Below are 23,243 nucleotides of genomic sequence, written 5' to 3'. Positions count from 1 at the left end.
TCAACAACACTTCCCGGGTTGCATAAAAATAGAAGACTGTCTGTATAAAACGAAACGGGGCATTGCCAGGTTATGAAAACATCATGGTTTTGCCCGGCTTCTGTAAACAATAAACATGTAGTGGTTACTAAAAACAGAATGGTGTTTTAGTGCAGAACGAGCTCTCGTCAGGTTGTAAGATTCTCAGGCGACATGTAAGTCCTCGTGGGTTAAGCTTGTAATGGGCATTCCATGTAGCTCCTGCTGACTGAGAATGTTTTTGTATTGAAATCAACGGTTTGTGGGATAGAAACACCTCCTCAGCACACTGTCTGAGCCGCGACGGGGTCCAGACACACGACTCGACCCTTCAGTCAATATGTCCTCATAGATTAATTAGCTGGTGTGTGTCGGCGCCCTCTGCGGTGCTTCCGAACAAGTGTTGAGAAAATGGCGAATTAATAACAGCCTCCTTTCCGGGAGTAAATTATTCCGAACGTTTTATGGCTATGTCGAAAATATTATAAATATCCATTTTCAGACCTTTTTTGTAATGAAAATGAAATTCTCGTTGTAGTTCAGAAGTTTCTTTGAAAGTATCGGTCTATCGACCATAGATATGCGTTAGTGATCAACTTGTGTATATGTTGTTGACGACAGTGTTAAACACCTTTCCCTAATTTACGTATATTGGATATTTATTATTAGCTGTAGTACATGTCATATCCAAAAGAAATACATGTTCACGTAGAGTTGCTTCCCTTAGTCCTACCAGGATCAGGAGCGGTGGGGTAGTCAAGTGGTTAAAGCGTTCGCTCGTCACGCCGAAGACCTGGGTTCGATTCCCCACATGGGTACAATGTGTGAAGCCATTTTCTGGTGTCCCCCGCCGTGATATTGCTGGAATATTGCTAAAAGCGGTGTAAAACTAAATTCACTCACTCACTCACTCCTACCAGGATCAGCTGAACGGGATTTTTGGAGTCATCGTCATACCCGTTACTTTCAAAGTTGTAGAAACACACTTAACCTGTGTCACCTTGGGTTTAGGTTATACGCCACGAGAACCTGTTTAAACAAGAGTCATAAGAAGATGACATATCCCCCGGCCCCCACATTTTTGAAAGAACAAATCATCTGACAGTTACTTAAAGTCCAGCTTGACTTTTTTTCAAACTATGTCCAAATCGTTTCCATGGAAATCATGAGAAATATAAATGCCAAAAATTTGTAAATAGCAAAAGGCACCATTTCAAAATTTGCCTAATATATCTATCTGCCAAGTTCTGTTAAAAAATACTGAACGCTTTTCGAGTTGTGCACCAGAAACGAAGCCCACCCCTCCCTTGTGGGACTAAGTCCGAATCGTTTCCATGGAAACCCTAGAAAATAATAAATCACAAAAATCTGCAAATAGCAAAAGGCACCACTTTGGCATCTGCCTCACATATCTGCAAAGTTTTGCTGAAAGATATTAAGAAGTTTTCCAGTTGTGCTCCGGAAACGAAACCCACCCCTCCCTTTTGGGACTAAGGAAAAATGAAAATGCCAAAAATCTGTAAATAGCAAAAGGCACCACTTAAGGTTCTGTTTGATATATCTACCAAGTCTTTTTTTATGCTCCGGAAACGAAGCCCACCCCCCTTTAAGACTAAGTCCAAAACGTTTCCATGAAAACCGAGAAAAATAAAAATGACTAAAGTGTGTAAATAGCAAAAGGCACCACCTTAGGTTCTGTTTGATATATCTACCAATTTTTGCTGGAAAATATTGAACGGTTTTGGAGTTATGCCCTGGAAACAAAATGATTACGGACGGACGGACAGACGGACGAGGCGTCGACTATATCCCCCCGCATTACATGCCGGGGGGATAGAAAGTAATTTTTAATAAATGCTTGGTTTGACAGAACCTCCACGTCTGAGTCGAGCTCCGCAGGTGAGGGATGGGTCAGTGACGGCCACCAACATCACCATCCAGTGGCACAAGTGGAACGACAAGACAGGGGATACAGGGGACGGACCCATCTTGTGGTACAGCATCAACGTCAAGGCCAAGGCGGAGAAGATGTACAGGATGACCGGGCTGGTCTACCATACATTCTGTGAGAAGATGTGTGCCTTCACGATCACCGAGCTCACCCCCAACACCAAGTACGCCATCTACGTGGTCACGAGGAACAAAGAGGAGGGTGGAGAAGGACCCCCCGGGCCGATAATACACGTCACCACAAAATGTGCAGGTGGGTGCGGTCAGCGAGTCGTACAGTCATATTGGTTGTGTTGCTGGGCGGGGTAAGTCACAGAATCCTACATAGACTTAATCTCTGAATATAATCTTGATCAAAACAAATAATTCCGTTTCAATTGAAAAGGAACCCCAATGAGAAGGAAGAGTCAGCTCTGAACCTGAGGAAATCCAGATTTGCTTCATTTGCTAGATCTGCTTCAAGGTTCAGTTTGAATTTGAAAGCCTCTGAAAAATTTCAAACTGGGAAAGGGTGAAATAGGTACATATATTTCCCCACGCTCTTCTTTTGTGCTAAAATACTTTTGACGTCATCCATTGACCACTTTCCAGTCATTAATGTCAGTTCAATAGATTACTGGGGTAGGTAGCCAGTCTTCCAATGTACCGTAAGAGGTTTGGGTTGGCCGTAGACATGCCGGGAATCTGTGATCTGTGTTCAAATCACAGGTCACCTTTATGATGTTTCTAGATCCATCAGCACCATATCCCTCCTTGGTCGTGGCTTTTGCCAAAGTGGCCAGCACCCAGCGACCATGAGTTCCTATTCTCAAATCTTCCCACACCGTGGTGTGACGTCCAGGATATTTCCAATAGTCATTACCCATGGAGATCCGGGATAGAATTGGTCTTCAGCAACCGATGCTTGTCGTAAGAGGCGATTAACGGAATCGGGTGGTTAGGATCGCTGACTTGGTTGACCTTCGTATACCAATTGCGTAGATCGATGCTCATGATGTTGATCACTGGATTGTCTTGTCGGTTATTTACAGACCGGGCCCATATAACTGGAATATTGCTGAGTGTGGCGTTAAACAACCAACCAACCAATACAATGGCCATTAAGAGGGATGTCATCAAGTTACTGTCTCTGAAATATACATATATTCTGTCAAAACTGATGATGATAATTGTGACATTGATGTTCTCTCAACTTTCCAGCGCCCCGCCTTGGGCCAACGCTGCAGGAAGTGAAGACACTCGTTCAGGTGAACGACACAGTTCCTAAAACCGTCATCACAGTCAAATGGATTGTAAGTATACAGAAATCTATACGAATGTACATCACCTCAGTAATGAGGTATTGATATTTCATCAACGAGATGACGTAGAGATTTCATGTCTTGTCAATTAGGAGTCAGGGAAGGGTCGTCAATATGAAACATAGTCTTGGGTGGGTCTTGTAAATCATTGATTTTTGTGAACATGTATAATATGGATCATCAGGGAAGGAGAATTGGGAGGGCTGTGACGAGGAGTAATGTTACATTCATTTATACTTATCAACATTTGGTAGGGATAGAAACAAATTTCATAATGTATTAGGCTCAGGCAACTTGTGTATTAAAGTTTATATTAGTTTTGAAAAACCTTTAAATATTCTTCTATTTTCATGACCATTGGTCAAGCACAGTCACATTAAGACCTCACCTGGACTGTCCCTATCTGTTGTGTGTGTATTCAGTTATAGTGTACATAACATACTGGTAGATCCTAATTATCTCTCCCACATCCCCCACACAGGCTACTAGTGGTTAAGGTGCAGACTCCTCATCAATAGGCGTGGGTTCTTTTCCCCACACATGGGTACATAATGTGGAGCCCATATCTTGTGACCATTCGTATTTCTTTGTTTGTTTAACGCCGCACTCAGCAATATTCCTGCTATATGACGGAGGTCTGTAAATAATCGAGCATGGACCAGACAATCCAGTGATTGACATCATGAGCATCGATCGATGCAATTGGGATACAGTCACGAGTCAGCGAGCCTGTCGCTACTTACGACAAGCATGCATTGATGAACACAAATTCTAACCCGGTTCTTCACGGGTGCACACCCGAACGGCTATAAGATAGCTTAGTGGTTAAGGTGCGGGTTCGTCATCCCAAGGCATGGGTTCGTTTCCCTTGATGGGTACGTAATGTGGAGCCCACATCCGGCGCCCCTTCGCAGTGATGTAGCTGGAATATTGCCAAAAGAAGCCTAGACTAAACTCACAAACTCCATCACTTAGCGCATCACTACATGTTGGAACCTGTAACACGTTTCTCCAGTACATTAACTCCTAGTCTAGCTTTTTACTGCAATCAACCGTATCCTGGTTTCACATGAAGACGTGATTCAACTGAAATAATTATAAAAAATAATTAAAATGATGTATACGTAGCCCTGTGGCTACATCCGCGTCCTGCTATTGAAGACAGTAACGATTTCATCACATTAACTAATTGCCATGTTTAGATTTGATAAACGTTGTCTCCCAGCATGCACAATTGATCTGCAGGTGGCATTCTGAGCCTTCGCACAGTACCAGATGGGTTCCATTCCATTTCCATTCTCTCAGAGTGGCAATGATTTAATTTCGTTGTTTGACTGACGGTGAGCATGGAAGTATCAATAATAAATTCATTAAGGGGAGCATTTCAGTTACAACTCAATAAATTACTCACCGTTTCAGCTAACAAAGGGAGGTAATTTTTAAGTCAACAAAGTTAACAGCCACTATCAGAAATGCAAAATGTTTGCGTTAATGCTTCTTTAGATGGCTTTGATTTTTCGGAAAATCTTTTGTTGGTGTTACCAGCTTTTTGTAAATGAATAGCCTGGTTTGGTAAAAAATCATTTTTCATCAGCGTGCTTCACGCAAATGGTTTGCCACAAATGAAAAAATAGTTTTTGAATGTTAAAACCCAAATGTATTCACCAGGGTCTCGCAGAAGGGCATCTAACAGCATGGTGCTAAAATGAGCAGTCCTCGTGGGTATATTTTGCGTGAAGGAAGCACCATACAATAACAGCAGTCAATCTGTCACCTTTCACCTTAAGCATGACTAACATAGAAAAGTGTTCAAATAATAATATAGTGCTTCCACGACCGTGTCGAACACGGAAAGGCAATTGTCCTAATTATTAAAAATGCACTTTATTTATAATATCTTTTATACGACACAGGACCCACTCCCAGAGGACCTCAATTGTGATTTTGTGAAGGAGTACAAAGTACGTGTCACAAGCCCTCAGGGAGACGGGACGACCAAGACGTGGACTACCCCGGGGGTGACGGAAGAATGATGGTTATCCGGGACCTCAGTCCATTCACTCAGTACTGCATTCAAGTCCGTTATGTTACCAACAAAGGGTTTCTAAGTCCGGATTCGGAAAGACAATGCCTGACAACACCCGAGACATGTAAGTGCGCTGGCCAGCTGTGGATCTTAACATGTGGGCCTCACGCATGAAATATTCAAAACAGTGATTGTGTTAGATGGGTTGTTTAGATAGGATTAAAAGCCTTGAATTTGTATTTACATTGCCCAAAGTGAGTGCGAGGTGTTTTATTTATGAGTCATTTACGGCGACATCAAAGGCAGTGATGATGAAAATTATGATGATGATGATGATGATGATGCGTTTTCATAATACACATCCATTTGTCCTAACCGTGAATTGTATATGATTCGAGATTGATGTTACTAATCTCAAGGAAGCGTTCATTTACAACACAATTCATCCTTTCCAAAAGCAAAGTCTTCCAAACCAGTGTCTATTACCTTTTTTTCAGTATGTACGGTAACAAATATAATTTGTGTCCTGATCACTTATTAAATGGAAAACTGTGATGTTGAAAATGGTTTCTATGAAGTTGATCGTTAGCTAACAATGCCAATTTAGGATCATTATTGTATAATTGATGACAAAGTTTCACTACGAACCATTAATATCATAGGCGTGTCGCCATTACGTCAAATTAGAGGAACATAAAATGATGATATGATGAATATCAGTCACACCTTGTATTTTGGTCCGGGGATCGATTTTGTAGAATAAAAGTACTTTTTCATAACAGATATTGAATCGTTGACGTTAATTTGGAGTTTCTCCATAGACCATTAAATGCAACTAAATTGCTTATAGGCATTGTAAAATAACGAGTACATCTTTAACAGGAATTAATAATTATACTAATGTTCTAATACTATTTCCTACTTAACTGCTTTATATTGATTTCTCTTGCACCGACGTTACCCCGTGAGACCAAAAAATCCCATTGAACTTTTTAAAAAAATCATATTTTCATGATTGCATTTTGTGTTCCGAACTGGCTCATACGGCTGACTGAAACCATTTTCGAACCATCGCAATCATACAAGAGTGTTAATATCAGATGGTTCAATCACGAACTCTGTTTTCTATTTTAAAAATTGAAATTAATCAAAGTTCACAAATGAAACAAATGTTTATCTTAAAGATGTGCACTGTCGAGTCACCGATCACGTGGTACTGGCCACGCGGTGTGTCTTCAAAGGATCACACCTGATGTGCAGTATAATCCTGCCTTGTCAATGTCAATACTTCCAGTCATTCATTATGGAAATGTGCTGCGTGTATGCACTGAAAGCCTTGTCAATTTCGTCTCGTGGCAGGTAGATTACACACGTGCGAGTGCATGATAGTATTTCGTACGCATCGATAGTCAAACTGAGAACAAAAGCTGTTTTTTGTCAAGGGTTTGAACTTTGCTTTGTTTGGTGTGCGAATTATGAAAAGATTCATCAGAATCGTTTATGATGCCTACGCACCGAGCCATGCTTTTATTTAAGCTTTTATGATCTGTGCGTAGTGGCCTGTGACAGAACCAGAGCTTTGGAAGAGTCCCCAGGAAATGTATTTTTTTGCTCTCGCTATGATCTACGGAGGCCATTACCTTTTACTAATTGTCACAAGACTGTATCACAATACCCCTCGACATCGATTTGATAAAGACAAGGAAATTATTTATATTTATCATTCCGTGGAGACGTATTTTACACTACTGACTGAGTATTTTTTTCAACATGCTGTTGTTTTATTCAAGCCCTCCTATATGTAGAGCTATCAAATTGATGAATAACGAATGTATGTTAAGAGTGGAAGTGTGTTATTTCCACGTATTTGGGGGTAAATGAATAGACGTACGAATGCTAATGTGTCATCAGTCTAACGGAATGTACAATGCTTCACAAGATACACTTACCGCCCCCTCCCCCCCAAATACGTCGAAATACGTACGTTTAGGCCTCGCCACGTGGATGTTATTAGTTCAGAAACCATGTGACCAGTACCGATTTATCTCCGATAATACGAACGATTAATTTCGTTTCTTGAAAAAACACCCGCATATTTGTTTCGATTATTAGCCGAGGATGTTTTGAGAGCTCGGGTGACCCATTCGTCAAAGGCACTACAGTTAGCTGTGCGGAGTTGTGACCCTTGAGCGTGCCAGAAGCCTGTTTTCATGTGTTTGAGTCCCAGATGCACCATGATTTATATTTCACAATGACCATGCTCGAGTGTTTCACCAAAGTGGGAAACATCTGAGACTTGCGTCATAGTGGGCTTCCCTTTCATACAGAATATCACAATACTGGTCAAAGCGGCATAAAAGGCCCTTTTTTTACCTTTTTTAACGCGTAAAAGGCCTTACTATTTAATTAATTCTTTCGGGTAATTAGTGAGTGAGTGAGTTTAGTTTTACGCCGCTTTTAGCAATATTCCAGCTATATCATGGCGGAGGACACCAGAAATGGACTTTACACATTGTGTCCCTATGGGGAATCGAACCCGGGTCTTCGGCGTGACGAGCGAACGCCTTAACCACCAGGCTACCCCACCACCCCTCGGCTTATTAGTGACTGACGGTTTGCTGTGGCCTCTGGTTTTCCTTTTAACATGTTGCGTGAGTGGGGTAGCCTAGTGGTTAAAGCGTTCGCTCGTCACACCGAAGACCTGGGTTCGATTCCCCACATGGGTACGATGTGTGAAGCCTCGCTCTGATATTGCTGGAATGTCGCTAACACGGCGTAATAGCATACACGCTCACTCACACACTCCCTAGCAAGCTGACTTGTTTGAAATTATGTTCAAGGCGGCGCTGATTCAAACTAACTAACACTATATATTATCTTTGCAGTGCCTGGTCCACCAACCCACCTGTCAGTACGAAAGCGAGACATTCGAAGTATTACTTTGTCGTGGAACCGGCCCAAACCGGCTAACGGCAACGTGACGTCATACAGGATCATGTACTGGGAGGCGGGTTCGGCTAACGCTAACGGCATTGAGCACTTCTCGGCTACCCAGTTCGTTGAGTTTGTGCTGACAGGGCTCAAACCGTTCACTGAATACCAAGTGCAGGTAAATAGTTCTGTTTTGTTCCTTGATGCCCCTAAGGTTGTTTCTTGTGATGTTATGCTTTTTTGCAGGTAGCAAACTCACTCACAAACGCACGCACGCACACACACACAGACGCGCGCACAGAAAACGTATATTGGAACATTACAATGAAAGTAAATATACAATTTTTTCTCATTATCACCGGATAGCAAGGATGACCTAGTCATCTAAAGCCACACCTTTCGCTTTACACAGTTGCGTCCCTTAGTCATGCCAGGTACCTATGATTATGAGTTCGGTTTTCAAATTCGACTTGATTATGAGGATAAAACAAACTGTTGAGCAAGAAGTGTCTGAGCAGGGTAGCCATGTTTAACTTAAGTTTGGTATCTCAGCTGGCTTGCCACATAAAATCGGCTTTTGGCGACCTAGAAAAGACCGTGACACATACGCACGTGTATGCACGTCACTAAGTAACTGCAGCAATCGTGACCCCTACGTTTAACTCCATTCTACCTAAATCACCTCGACAAATAAATTAAAGAGCTGACAGAAGTAACAGACAAAGCAGGAGTGATATTTTTAGTTTCGTATTATTAGTTTCGTATCATATTTTTAGTTTCGTATCACTGGGCTGTGCTTATAACTACTGATTAACGGGGTCCATATTAACGAGGGTCCGCTGTATTGGACAAACATGCACGTAAACACACATCGTTATAGTGGTGTTTTTTTGTTGCGACATTTATGCTCTTTCTACCCAATAACATCTGTCTGCGAACAAGATGTGATAATGTACAATCAATACAAAAAATATGTTGTTTATCAGTTACCTAGCAACAACGGTATGACCATGAAATGATGTCCTAACTTTAATAATAGCACTGCAATTGATGATGTGTCTACACGAAATATTTACATTTCAAACAGACAGACACCACAGAAAGCGATGAGATGAGACAACCCAGCAATAGACATAACAGTTAATTTACAATCATGCAACGAAGTATACATTAACATCAATACAATACGATGTTGATTACAAGCTATAAGCATGATGTTATCCTTCCGGATGCCAAGCCAATTAACTTCAATGGATAGATATGAGAGCTATCTCAGCATCAGGACCCACAAAATTGTCTGGGTCTCTGGCGCGTCAACAGACATTCGAACGATGCAGGGAGGATCAAGATGAATTCTTGCATCACAGAACACGGATAACATCTGAGAGAATAATCAGATTTCAACTGTATTAGTTTAGCTTCGTTGCCGGCTTCTGATCGTGCTTACATCCATAGGAAATCTGCTTGTTTGAAATGACTTGGGCTGGTTAGTTGGTTGTTGTTTAACGCGGGGCGGTGGGGTAGCCTAGTGGTTAAAGCGTTGGCTCGTCACGCCGAAGACCCGTGTTCGAATCCCCACATGGGTACAATGTGTGAAGCCCATTTCTGGTGTCCCCCGCCGTGATGTTGCTGGAATATTGCTGGCATATTGCTAAAAGCGGCCTCAGTCAGTCAGTCAGTTGTTTAACGCCACACCCAGCAGTATTATCAGTTAACCGTTACATACTCACAAAGGAGTGAGTGAGTATATTTTTTACGCCGCACTCAGCAATATTCCAGCCTCACGGCGGCTGTCTGTAAATAATCGAGTCTGGACCAGATAATCCAGTGATCAACAGCATGAACATCGATCTCCCCAACTGGGATACGATGACATGTGTCAACCAAGTCAGCGAGCCTGACCACAGAATCCCGTTAGTCGCCTCTTACGACAAGCATGAGTTTCTGAAGACCAATTTTAACCCGGAAATGACTTGGGGATGAAAAAGACTTGTTGTGTGAGTGTATGGTTTTATGCCGCTTTTAGAAATATTCCAGCAATATCACGGCGGGGGGACACCATAAATGGACTTCACACATTGTACCCGTGCGCGGAATCGAACCCTTGCCTTCAGCGTAGGGAGCGGACGCTTTAACCATGAGGCTACCCCACTGCCCTACTTGTTGTGTGATAATGTGATACCGAGAAGTGAGTGAGTGTGGTTTTACGCCGTTTGAACAGTGTTTTAAGTGGTACAGACATATCTTCATGATCAGATTGGACGCCACAATCAGCGGATCCTGCTCAGGGACGCAATGTCGAAATACTTCATTATTGCAGCCGTAGAATTATGTGACAGTGTTAACACATAGGAAACAACGTGACGTGTTTATTAACACATTTGAAAGAGCGGTAATGTTAAAGTTTATGAAGGAAAGCAGTCCTGGATTGGCTTCCTCTGTGTAACTGACGAATTGACGACAAATACCATTTACCTTGATAAATGATAACCATACCACATGCTGTAAACTCTTTAAACTCTTTTAACATAAATAGAAAAATATTTAGCATATACAATATCTGTCTCAAAGTTATGAATCCGGACATATATAAGTATTTCTTTGAAACATGATTGTTATGTACCATATGGATACATATTGTGTGTGCGCGTGTGTGTGTACGTGCGTGTGCGTGTGTGTGTGGATGTGAAGACGTGTTTTCTTGCGTATTTGTGTCTGTGTGCATGAGTGTTTTTGTATGTTCACGTGTGGTGTTTTTATATGTTCGTGCGTGCGTGCGTGCGTGCGTGCGTGCGTGCGTGCGTACGTACACGTTCTCTGTGTACGTGCCAGTGGCCAGTAGAAGCTCTGACTTGATTCCCTATGATTTTAGAAAGGCTTTTGTAGCTTTCACAGTTCATTTCCATAGTTCGAGAATACCGATTTACCAATCCTAAAACCATACTGGAACTGTACCGGAACGTAAACGTCTCATCGACTTAAAGGAGTTCGACTTCAACAACGTTTATCTTAACTTAATAGAGGATTAATCCAAGACGAATATATGGCCATATATAACCAAGGATGGTTTGGCCTCTAATCTTTAAGTCGTTAATCCTTTGAAATATTTAAATTCCGCATCCCATTCAACCATCGATGATCAAAGTCTGCATCAAGCCGAACACAATCTTCAAAGAAAAAGACACGTCTTCCCGATTCATAATGCTTAATCTTGTAAAATTTAATTATTTTCAATGGAGTTAGATTCCCAGTAAAATGGCATAACTCTTGTCTAACGCTTGTTGCAGTGAACGCTCAAATTAATCAGTCTATATAAAAATCCTATTAGCAAGGTGATTAAGGTGAAATGCACCTCCCAATTCGATGCACGTGTCGGACAGAAGGTTGAGTCACTGCCAGGTTCGCTTTGGCTCTGTTAGACAGACCTTGGTGCCGTTAGCCTGAATGAATTCAATAAACTTTACTAAAATCGATCAGCAGAAAACGCAGTCTTGAGGCACGGTTAAATACAACAAGTAAACGCACCCCCAGGCGTTGCAATTATTTTGTAATACATCTGATTTCCCGTACAGTTGATTGCGCATCACCATGCAAACCCCAGTCTGAGTCACTTGCGGTCATTTTTCAATTTAGGCCCTAGTTGCTTTTTTGAGCACGTGCTGTTGTCCGTCTTGATTTTGTTGACGTATTTCATAAGTTTTGTTTAATTTAAAGTTTGATCTCATTGACCATGTAATTTTGCTTGATGTTCTTTTTGGAGGATTTTCTTAAAAATTCTCATCCAATACGATCGTGCAAACGTATATTATATTTAGGGATACTTCTTAAGGAAAAGTTCCGATCAAACACTTCCAAGGAGACTTTTAAACGTTTTTGTCAACACGCCGTTTTGAAGATCTTTCTACAATATGTGCCTCTGACGTTCCTACTTATATAAAATTATCAATTCCGAATTTGCGAAGAATTACTCCCATCTATATCTACAATAACGGTGCAAATTCCGTTTGGGGGTCGGGAGTATTTCATGAAACGGACGAACATCTAACAGAACACTTTCTATGCCCAAAACGTTATAGCGACTCTTGGACTGTCAAATGGAATATTTTAAAAATATCTTTAAAAAAACTCTTTTCCACGCAACAATATAAAAATCAAAATAATACTTTTAACAACAAAAAATATCATATCATCGCATCTCCTACATATATTTTCACTTCTGTTTGATGCAAATAAGTACATATTTTGCAGATAATTTTAGCCTAAATACATCTTGCTCCGATTCATATCAAAAGAAACGATGCATTTTTCTGTCGTCGAACATGTTCAACTCTAAGCCAGATCGTTAGTGGGCCAGCTTTCCCTTTGATGTGGGACACACAGGATATAATTATGTCCCCGGGTGTAGCTTTGCTGATGCCTGGGCACCTGAATAACAGGGAAATGGGGAGATAGGTACTAATTGTCCCCTTCCTATGCCTCCTGACGCTGAATCAGTTGTATTTACACCACTGCACGGCATACGGGGATTCTGGAGGGTTTCAGAAGAGATGATGACGTATCTTAAGTGATACCAGTGGCATGTGATTGAATTAATGATACCAGACCATTTTTTATGGTGAAAGATGAAAGTTGTAATATTTTGCAGTAAGAATTTCTTTCTAATTTTAAATATATGTCTCTTTTGGATGTATGTGTGTGCGCACTGAAGAACATTATTAAATGGCGGGTTTATACTTTTGCATTCGGAACAACCCGATTGTGTTCGTTTACAGATACAGATGTCAGATGTACTTTTCTGAATGCTGATTAAAACGTTCACCTGAGACGTTCTCCAATGGAGATTACCACGTATCATGACGGAGTGAGCTATACGATTTTAACGAGATTTAATAATGCATGTGTGGTAATTCATTTTGTAACAAACTTCCAAACATTTTATATTTATGTTCATGTTTTTGGAATTTGACAGATTGTTTAGGGACGACTTTTGAGCGGTTTTTATTATACTGTTTCCCTACATATTTTTGAATGCTTTGACAGAGACTCGATCCAATTTCATTTTTAGGAAGTGATGTTTCACATATAGTATACGCCTCGATGTTACGGGGGTAATCTGATATTTGATGGATGGGAGGTTTACATGTAATGGTTTCTATAAAACAAAGTTTATCATGTACATTTAGCATCAGTAACTGAATTCGAAGAATCTGAAGTTGGAGATTTTCCCCTTTAACGTAAAGAACATCTTATGTTGTCACAACTTAAATTCTAACGCAAATGTTTGAATCGAAGTTTTTTTTAAATAAAACAGACAACTCCATTCTGATAAATAGATACAATAGACGTGCTTGTAAGCCCCAATAGTTATTCATCCACGTTCATTATACATCCGGCAACTTTAAAAACATCTCATCTCACATCTAATACGGTTAATACTGCATGAAGTCGTTTTTTAAAGCACCTTTCATCCTCAAAATATATTACGTGAGTAGATAGACAGTTTTATAGGCTTCCAAGATAAATAACAGATTACTATTCGATGGAGGTTCGATGAAACCGTCTACCTGGTACGAAAATGATCACTCGCGAGACGTTGGGGGCATTTAATTAACTCAGCCTCATTGCAAGGGAGAAAAAATTCACTAGCTCCTTACACCGATCCAGGGAGGTAACAGAGTCTCCGAGTTCTGAACAGACTGAGACATAATTTGATTACGACTGCTTACGAAGAAAAGATTCGAAATCGGGATGAAGCTCTTTGGACAGTCAGAAAGTCGCGATGTAGGAATGGTTCCTGATTCTAAGAATTAGCTCTGCGATTTATTTCTAACCTTCACTACTCCATCTCAATGTTTTAGTCTTGTGTGTAAGCCTTGAGGAATTAGTGAGACGATTGGCGCCAGGGAGCGCAATTTAAAAAGGTTTGGTAACCGTTAACATGACAAACAACGCGTTTTTGTCCTTTTATGGAAACTGTTATGAATTCAAACATTTAAGAGACTCTCACTGGACCTTATAGGTTGTAGGATTTGTAACTGTGGTACATTGGTTTTTGGAATATTGCATAAAGGGGAGATATGATGTGGTCCAATTTTTCAATAAAGAAAGGGATTTAACGCTGAGGATTTAGTTGGGTAGTGTGTTTAGATTTGCGGAATAAATGTAGGGTCCTTTTTGTATGAAACAATTTTGTTTTTGAATTTGTGAAGCTAAAACACGTGACTAGTGAAATGTTTTCAATTATCTCAGAAGACACTGTTATTAGCCATCGACACCAGGATTTACATCAACAGTTGGCGACAGAAATCAATTCCAGGCTTTATTGGCTTGGTGCAATATGTTCAGTGCTCTTGGGCAGAAACGATTGTCAATGGACGGCAAAAACAATGATTGGCGAGGAGATCCAATAGCGTTAGATGGTGTAAACAAATTGTAGTTGGAAAATACAACACGAAATAGAATCCAATACAGTCGTAAAATGTAAAATACAATTCCGGTGCCCTGCAAGGAGAAAAAGGTGTCCAGAACATCATGTTTATGTGAGTTGTTTTCAGAGATTCGTCATAACGCACGAAGGAATATATTTAAACAACCGGTGCAACTCGATAACTGAAGTGCAAAGACGATTGTACCAGAGCACCTTTCAAAGCAATCTTAGAACTGCGTCGATCGCACGTTAACGTGAAGGAGTTACGATTGATTGTCTTCGGGCTGACATCGCGTGGAGGAACCGCAGAGCGATCTCAGAACTACGATTATCATGTACAGTAAACTATGCTTATAACGGACACGCTTAAAACGAACTGACGTACATTATGAACAGTTCTTGAATCTGTCACATGGTACATATTTTAGTCAAAACGCGTACAACAAACTCCGGTTATAACGAACTCAAGTTATTGGTCCCTTTGAGTGCGTTCGCTTTAACCGTAGTATACTAAATCTTAACGTTTACGACGTTCTTCGAGCTACGATGGCTTTGCGAAAAGGATCCAGGGGAGGGTTTAATGTGAATCCGTAATCTTGACGCCATCTTGAATTCACGACTTCACTTGTGTATGCCGGTCACCGGTGGGGACGAGTCTTTAGTTAGTTTCCAAAGACCCCATACAGTCAAACACCGTTGTGTCGAAGTTGAAGGGAGCTTCGGAAAGGCGTCGAATTATCCGAAGTTCGACACAATCGAAACATGAATAAGGAAGAATACGCATTCTCTTCCCACAGGGGTTACTTGTCATATCTTCCTACGAACCTCTGTTCTAATACGGCCATATGTCCCGGTTCTCGTAAAATCCCCTAACGGCCAAAAATCGCAACACAAATTATCTCCCTTCTTTCTATCCAATCAGAACACGTGTTACATCGACTTAGATCCAACTTGACTAATGCAAGCAAATGTGGGGCCACAAATATTCCTCCTCTGCCGGAGACTTGTGTTGATGTGACACACAAGACATTTAATGGCTAGCTTGTCCGTTTTCAACGAGGGCGATGGAGACGCCATTGATCCGCTATTACATAACTGAGTTCTGTCTAGAAGAAACGTTTGCGGGGAAGAGATTCTAGTTTTCCCGAAACATACGGAAATTACCGAGACCTTGCGAATGATCACTTTTGAAACAACGCTGCTGATTGCACAACTAAATCTGATTGCAACCAATCACGAATCCTGAACACTCGCACCATGAAAGGGTCGTATTAGAACAGAGGTTCGTAGGAAGATATAACAAGTAACCTCTGTGGGAAGAGAATGTCGTACGTTCGACAGATGAAAGTTCCACACAATAGTGTTAGACTGTACTTGTAATAGAACTACTCATTGAGGATTGGTTGGGTGTGGTGTGTGACTTTCCTTAACGCCATCAACCTCTTGTTTGTATCTGGTTTAACCCTGTCAATGTTATCAGTTTTAACAGCATCTCTGTACACGTCTAACACCTATTATAGAGCCAGGGTTATGTATCAATGCAGACGGATGGTGGTACGTTAACTTTTACAATTTGATATATTTACCCGTTGCATTTGTTATTGTAATCAAAGTAAAGTCTGTTATTATTTATTTTACAGGTTCGTGCAGTTAATAGCGCCGGGGCAGGGAAGGCAAGCCCAATCATTACTGAGAGAACAGAGGAAAGTGGTAAGTCTCTTTTAAGACCCAAACTCGGTCTGCATAGTTGCCTCCCTTAGTCACGCGCATGAAACCTACAGTTCGATCTTTCCTTCCACATCCTGCTGATATACATGTATAGGAAATACTGTTCAAAGCTGCGTTGAACCATACTTGGCTTATTTAAACAGTATTGAAATCGTTAATAATATTTTAATCGACTTAAGAACCTGATGCTGTATATGTGTTTGAGCAGTATACTGCTCAACTCTTGATAAGGATTGTCACAAACCGAAACATGAGTCTCATTAACCTATTCAGACAATGACCTACTTTTCAGCCGATCCGAATTTTCTCGTGTTAAAGTGAAAATAGTCATCGCAAACAATTATGGTTACACTGAATTCCAATTCCTTGTTTCATAAGAAAATGGTATTTACAAATGAATTCTAATTTTAAACTTTAATAACATCGTATTTCTTATTTTATGGCGAGGTGTAGGCAGCATGACCTTAACTAAGACGTCACAGACTGCCCCTGTTTGATGAGGTCCTAAAATGATTCACAATGCATCTGGCACACTGGTTACACCTGTTATGTGTTTTGTGCGCTTATTCAGTGTAGTTCTGTAACACACAATGTAATTGATATAATACCAAGTCCGTACCAGACCGCCAAACATTTCCAGCGGGAGAGCCTCGTTTTGAGTTTTCCACGGTTTCCAGGTTTCCGTTTGTCAGAGTTGCTGTACGACAGAGCACGCCGCACGACATGTTTGCAAGGATTAGGAGGAGCGTAGTGTTGCAATATACAAGTGCTTAGATGTATCAAATAATACTGATTAATAATTATGTGTCCAGTTAAATGAATTGGTCCCAAAATTCTGGACTGGTTATTGTAAAATAAGTTGCGCAATAAGACGGGACCCAGTCAACAAGAACGAGACTGTTGTGTAAACAATGTTTTGACTTGATAACACCATTCGACATCACTTGACATATTAAGTGTTAACAGTTTTAGGTATAGTGGAACGATCAAACATATGCTTATCGAAAGCGGAATACTACACAGTAAACCCCGTTGTGTCGACGTTGAGGGGACCTACTTAAGTACTTCCAAAGTTCGACACAAACACTAAATGATGACTCAAAAGGAATACGATGGCACAAAGCAGGGGCGGATTCAGGGTGTGTGTGTGTGTGCGGAGGTTCGACCTCCCGTCCTCCGAAAAAATGTTCCCTGAGGAGCATTTATCCCTTACCTTTGGACTGGTAACCTCCCAAAACCCCTACAGCTTATAACACAAAGTTCATGGACCACTGCACTTATGACTTCATGATTTATGTGCACCCCCTCTCCAAAATCGTCCATCCGCCCCTGTCAGACTTTGTCTTCGAGACAACCGAAGTTGTAGTTATCAAAGTTCGACACAACGGGGTTTGGCTGTATTTCAGTAACGACGTTCCATTCGCAAATGGTAACTGTTACCAATACCGGAGTCTCAGGTGTCTCTCGGGGCAAACTACGACTGTTTCGACACACATACACTCTCATTGTGGTTGCCTGAAGCCTTTTTAAAAACACTTCGAGCACTATTATTTAATCTCATCTATCTTAAATAGGATTTAATCTGACTTTATTTTAAGCCAATCGCATTTGATTTATATCTTCATTACTCCAATATAACGATTCATTGAGAAATGGCGTGCATTGCCTCACGTTCTTAAAGACCGATCTCTGCCAAGCTTCGATTCAAATTTCACGTGTTTCCGGATTTTGTCCAACTCGTTTTAGAGATAGAAGAAAATCTGAAAAACATTAAAAACCATTTAAGTGATATTGTTATGAGGTAGCGTTGGATTTCATGGACATTGGGACTATTTATTACTAGAAGAAGCAAACCACGAAGTAATGATAGACTATTTAATATCATAAATGTCAATCTAAATCAGTTGCAGTGTAATAAGAACGAAACCATAACGGCACCCAGTTCTTCACATTGGCAGTAAAACTGGTTAAATAACGTAACTGCGCTAACGCAGAGATACGTGAATTTATATGAAGAGAAATATCCTGATTGTGATTCAGTAACGATTACAATCAAAACACATTTCACTGGCGATTAGGTTTCTTATACTCAAAGAAGAGTAATTCTTCAGTGTGAAAAGAAGCACTGACGTGTGTTATTCGTCTTCCAGTACAGACTGAGCCCGTCGGGAAATCGGCCTTGCAACATTTGATGATGGTTAGTTATGCTTCTGGCAGGGAGGCTGCAGGGGGATGGTTACAGTGTGGCAACAATACTAGCCATTGGGAATACGCCATCGGGATGAACTCGGCCACGATGGTTCTCATCAATTACTTGTCTTCTCAGTTAGATTAATGCGCAAAACGGGTAATAATATGGTCCAATCGCAGCGATTATCTGAAGAGTTGCTTCCCTTGGTCGTACCAAGATCCGAAGATCGAATCGCATATATCGCCGTGATAATGATGTTTGGATTGGCAGCACCATGGCAGTGATCGTGAGGTTCGATAAAGTTCAAAGACTTGCGCCGGTTGTGCAGCATAAACTGATATGACTCGCGCACTCACTCACTCACCGTATGATTCTATCACAGTCACTCGCTACAGTGCGAAACAATGTCACGTGATTGAATGAGTGAGTGAGTGAATGTGGTTTTACTCCGCTTTTGGCAATATTCCAGCAATATCACGGCGGGGGACACCAGAAATAGGCTTCACACATTGTGTCCTTGTGGGGAATCGAACCCGGGCCTTCGGCGTGACGAGCGACCGCTTTAACCACTAGGCTACCCAAACGCCCCTCACGTGATTGAATCAGTGTCGGTTTACTTTGCAGTCAGGGTGTTTGTAAGAGTACGTACGGTAACACACAATCTTCCAGATCATGGGTCACGATCCATTTCAATTATATCTAAGATAAGGGTTAATGAAAACCAATTCAGCCTGGGAATTCACCCAATGTAAAGTAATCATAAACTTGCTGAACTTCCTAGCAAGAATGTTTGCAAACTTATCGTATGACAAACGTTCGTTAATCTACAACGATGAGATATTTGCGTGGGTCAAAAAATGCGACACTGTTGGAATCGACTGTTTTAATCTCGAAGTAATTTATGTGACTACAGCAGATATAAAGGGACAATGTTACGTGCTAAAAATATGTAAACGTGAATGCAAACAAATATTGGTGTTTACTTCTTTGTTTTGTTGTCGTTAAAAGTGTTCTTAATTCCTACTTAAGCGTGACTTTTTTTAGTCAAATCAGAAATATGCCAATTTTATAGATGCCAACTCCTGGCTTTATGTTTTACCGGCCTTTGATGTAGGTATATACCGTGCTCAGCGAAGAGAGTGTTGTATTCATCCTTTTTTATAATTAGACTTCAAGGCACTGAAATGCAAGTCTCTCCTGCGAGTGTCGAGTCAGCATATATTGAAATACATGTATGCTGTTTTTTCAGTAAGACGACAGCAGGTATTCCGTTACTTGAGGCACATAACGGCACGAACTATTTCTTTGGTTCAATTTTCTCTAATACACACGCAATAGAGGACAGTAAAATAGAAAGTAATGTCCCTTAAGGGGATAGTATAGTGATGAAATCGTATTTGATTCCTTACAGTGCGTACAGCCAATTTCATATGAATGCAAAATTGCTAAAAGCGGCGTAAATCCTTCTACTCACTCACTCACTCACATTGAAATTACGTGTGTGTTCAATACGGTTCAATATGGAAAGGATTATAAAACTTTTGTAAAAACTTTAGGCGTCTATCTGATTAACGTGAACATGCAGAGTTGCGTCCGTTTGGGGTTCCAGGAACCTGGTCATGGATTCAAATCCCAGGTTCACTCTCAGATGTTTTATAAGATTTGTCAGCACCGGACGATACTAGAGCGTTTCACCAAAGCTGCAAACCTCTAAGGCCGGTAACTCTACATGGAATTGACACGCGTCTTACATCTGAAATGTTATTGCTTAAAACCATAGTTATTTCTCACTCATTATGCTACTCAGCAATACTCAACTGAATGGCTACGGCCTCTAAATAATGAAAGTTAACGGTATATTTCACAAGTCATACAACGTCTGCACAATGTCCCCGTGTAGGCCAGAATTACATTTCTTCAGAAAATCATGCATGTAGACTAACGCTTAGTCTCTGAAAATATACTGAAAGCCATTAAAAATGCAATTTGACATTCATACTTTCTTTACTCACACTAATTTCAACATATATAAACCTAACTGGCAGATATGTTTTAAGTGAACATCTGTGAATAATTTCATCTGAAAATGTCCAGTCAACAACAACACCAGTGACGCAACAACGACATCACACAAAGGAGGGGTCACTTGCAGTCAATATCGTGTGTGTCCACCGTGCGCTGCAAGACATGCTCGCAGTCTTTGGGGCATTGAAAGACACACATTTCTCAGGAACAGCTGTTGGATGGTCTGCAGCCTCTGATGGTCTGTGGTCTGATCATGACACCACCCCCTCCAAAACGATCATGTTCAAGGACACAGTTTGGCGCAAGTCTTTCTCCTTTACGTCGATAAATCTGTTGACGTCCATCTGCAAAGGATAAGTTTAACCTGGATTCATCTGAAAAAATGACATCTGGCCATGTCCTGTTGCCAAGATTGGCCCCATTTGCTGCCCATCGCTGTCTGGCAAGTCTGTGGCGATGCAATAAGGTTGGACCACGGTACGGGTGACGACACCGGATGTTGAAGGCAGCAAGGCGTCCTTGCACCTTTTCCGCGCTGAAATGACGTTGACTTGTCCTAATTGTCCTCCTTGCCTAATCATCAGCTGTTTGGAACCGATTTCGCAAGTGTGAAACTCGGATATTGCGGTTTTGTCGAGCTGTTATCACAGGTAGTGCACCAGGTCGCGGACGATCAGCAACACTTCCGGTAGCCCGAAAACGTTGTCTGAGTCGACTTACAGTGGATGGATGCACATGAAAGTGCCTGGCAATCATCACATCTGAAGCACCTTGGCTGACCATACCGATAACCTGATTCCTTTCGTCTTGTGTCAAGTGTGGCATTTTCTCAAAGTGATTGAGTTCCACAATTCCTTGTGCTTTTACAGGGCCTGGGTGCAGGTAATGCATGTGCACAACGTGTTTCATGAATGTGGTTGTGTTTACGAGAAATGGCAAAGGTTCAGTTTTAAGTATCACAGTTCATGTGAGAGGAATGCTCCGGCACTCGAACTCGAAATGGGCCAGAATAACAGCCTTTTATCCCTACATCCTGTGTATCGCAGGAAAAAATCTTCAATAGAACTCTTGTAAGTTTCAGGACAACAAATACCAATTGCGTTTTTAATGGCTTTCAGTATATATAATTTTGATTGAAACAAATGAAAAGTAGTCTTGTTGAGAAGGGACATTCGTGAACCTGCGGAAAAAACAAGACCTGCTTCAGTTATGAGTTTTGCATTATAGATAGGGCTAAGCGGAAGGGAAAATAGTATGATATAGGACTGCCACACTGTAAAGATGTTACTAACGGGATCAGGTGGTCAGACTGACTGATTGTTAAATGCAAGTGACATTATCCCTATTGCGTAAATCGATGCTCATCATGTCAATCACTGGCTGGCTGGTCCAGACTCGATCCCTGACAGACCGTTGTCATTTTGAATTTCGGAATATTTCCGAGTGCGGCTTAAAACAACAACCAACCACATCTTGCCCATTCTTTATGGAAATTCATGGACGCCGAGCAAGTCTTACGTAGCCTCTTACAATGTAACATTATAAAGGCGAGTCGCGTCTCTATGTAATCCAGGAATAATCAACAGTCTGGCGTGACGAGATGTAAGACACTACTAAACGCTCTTGTCTAATGCCAGATTGCGATTTGATCACCTGTAGGACATATGTATATCCTGGGGAAATGGACCGCAGACAGTTCGCCTCATTGGTCTGAGTGTTACTGGCGGCGTATATGCGCCCAGTGGTTTATGGCCGTACCATAAGTGCGACAGAGAACTCGTTACTGTGCATTATCAGGACATAACGAGGCAGACACATGAAAACAATGCTTCGTCAGCCTTGTGTTCCTTTAATGTACAGTCAAACACACCGTTGTGTCCACCGGTTATTACACCCGTGATGATCCCGGTTAGAATTGGTCTTCACAACCCATGCTTGTAAGCGGCGACTAACGGGATCGGGTGGTTATGCTCACCGACTTGGTTGACACGTGTCATCGTATCCCAATTATCACATCTCTGCTATTCTATATGTCTGTAATTCTCCATATACCCTAACTTTCATTCGTCTGCAATGTAAATTTGACTCTTAAATAACCGAAGAAAGTCTATATTCTACATAGCCATACCATAGGTGTTCATCCTTTTAACGGGGCAGTGGGGTAGCCAAGTGGTTAAAGCGTTTGCTCGTCACGCCGAAGACCCGGGTTCGATTTCCCACATTGGTACAATGTGTAAAGCCCATTTGTGTAGTCTCCCGCCGCGAAATTTCTGGAATATTGCTAAAAGCGGCGAAAATCCAAACTCACTCACTCATCCTTTTTACTGGTTACTGGGGCAAGAGCAAACCAGAGTTACATCCCTTAGTCCAGTCAGCATACGCAGCTGTGCCACCTGTGGACTTCATCTCACTTAGCGTGCACCAGAGTAGGCCTATAAGTCCCCAGCAATTAGACTTAAGGTACGAGGTGATTGGAAGGACAGAACGGTCAGGGTTACCTGGTTGATGCCGGTCATCGTATTCCAGCTGCGTAGATGAGTGCTCATGATGTCACTCACTAGGTTGTGTACATTCTGCGTTATCTAGCTAAAAGAAAGCGACGTCAAACAACAAATTCCTGAGAGTTTATCAACTCAAGTTACCCGC

The 23,243-nt window shown here is 41.3% G+C and overlaps 1 protein-coding gene across 1 annotated transcript in view; it reads left to right on the top strand.

Annotated features, from left to right (window-relative positions):
- LOC124260087 (receptor-type tyrosine-protein phosphatase T-like) overlaps positions 1–23,243 on the top strand; it is a 205,708-nt gene that overhangs the window by 110,290 nt on the left and 72,175 nt on the right. Inside the window, 6 exon segments of the mRNA XM_046694336.1 lie at positions 1,889–2,221; positions 3,169–3,260; positions 5,183–5,303; positions 5,306–5,419; positions 8,181–8,404; positions 16,294–16,363. Coding sequence (XP_046550292.1) covers positions 1,889–2,221; positions 3,169–3,260; positions 5,183–5,303; positions 5,306–5,419; positions 8,181–8,404; positions 16,294–16,363 — 954 coding nt within the window.

The sequence above is a fragment of the Haliotis rubra genome, unplaced genomic scaffold (assembly GCF_003918875.1).
Source record: "Haliotis rubra isolate DU_JTF1 unplaced genomic scaffold, ASM391887v1 Scf75, whole genome shotgun sequence".
Lineage (NCBI taxonomy): Eukaryota > Metazoa > Mollusca > Gastropoda > Lepetellida > Haliotidae > Haliotis > Haliotis rubra.
Note: the sequence above shows the minus strand (reverse complement) of the source record. Positions and strands in the feature narration are given on the sequence as shown.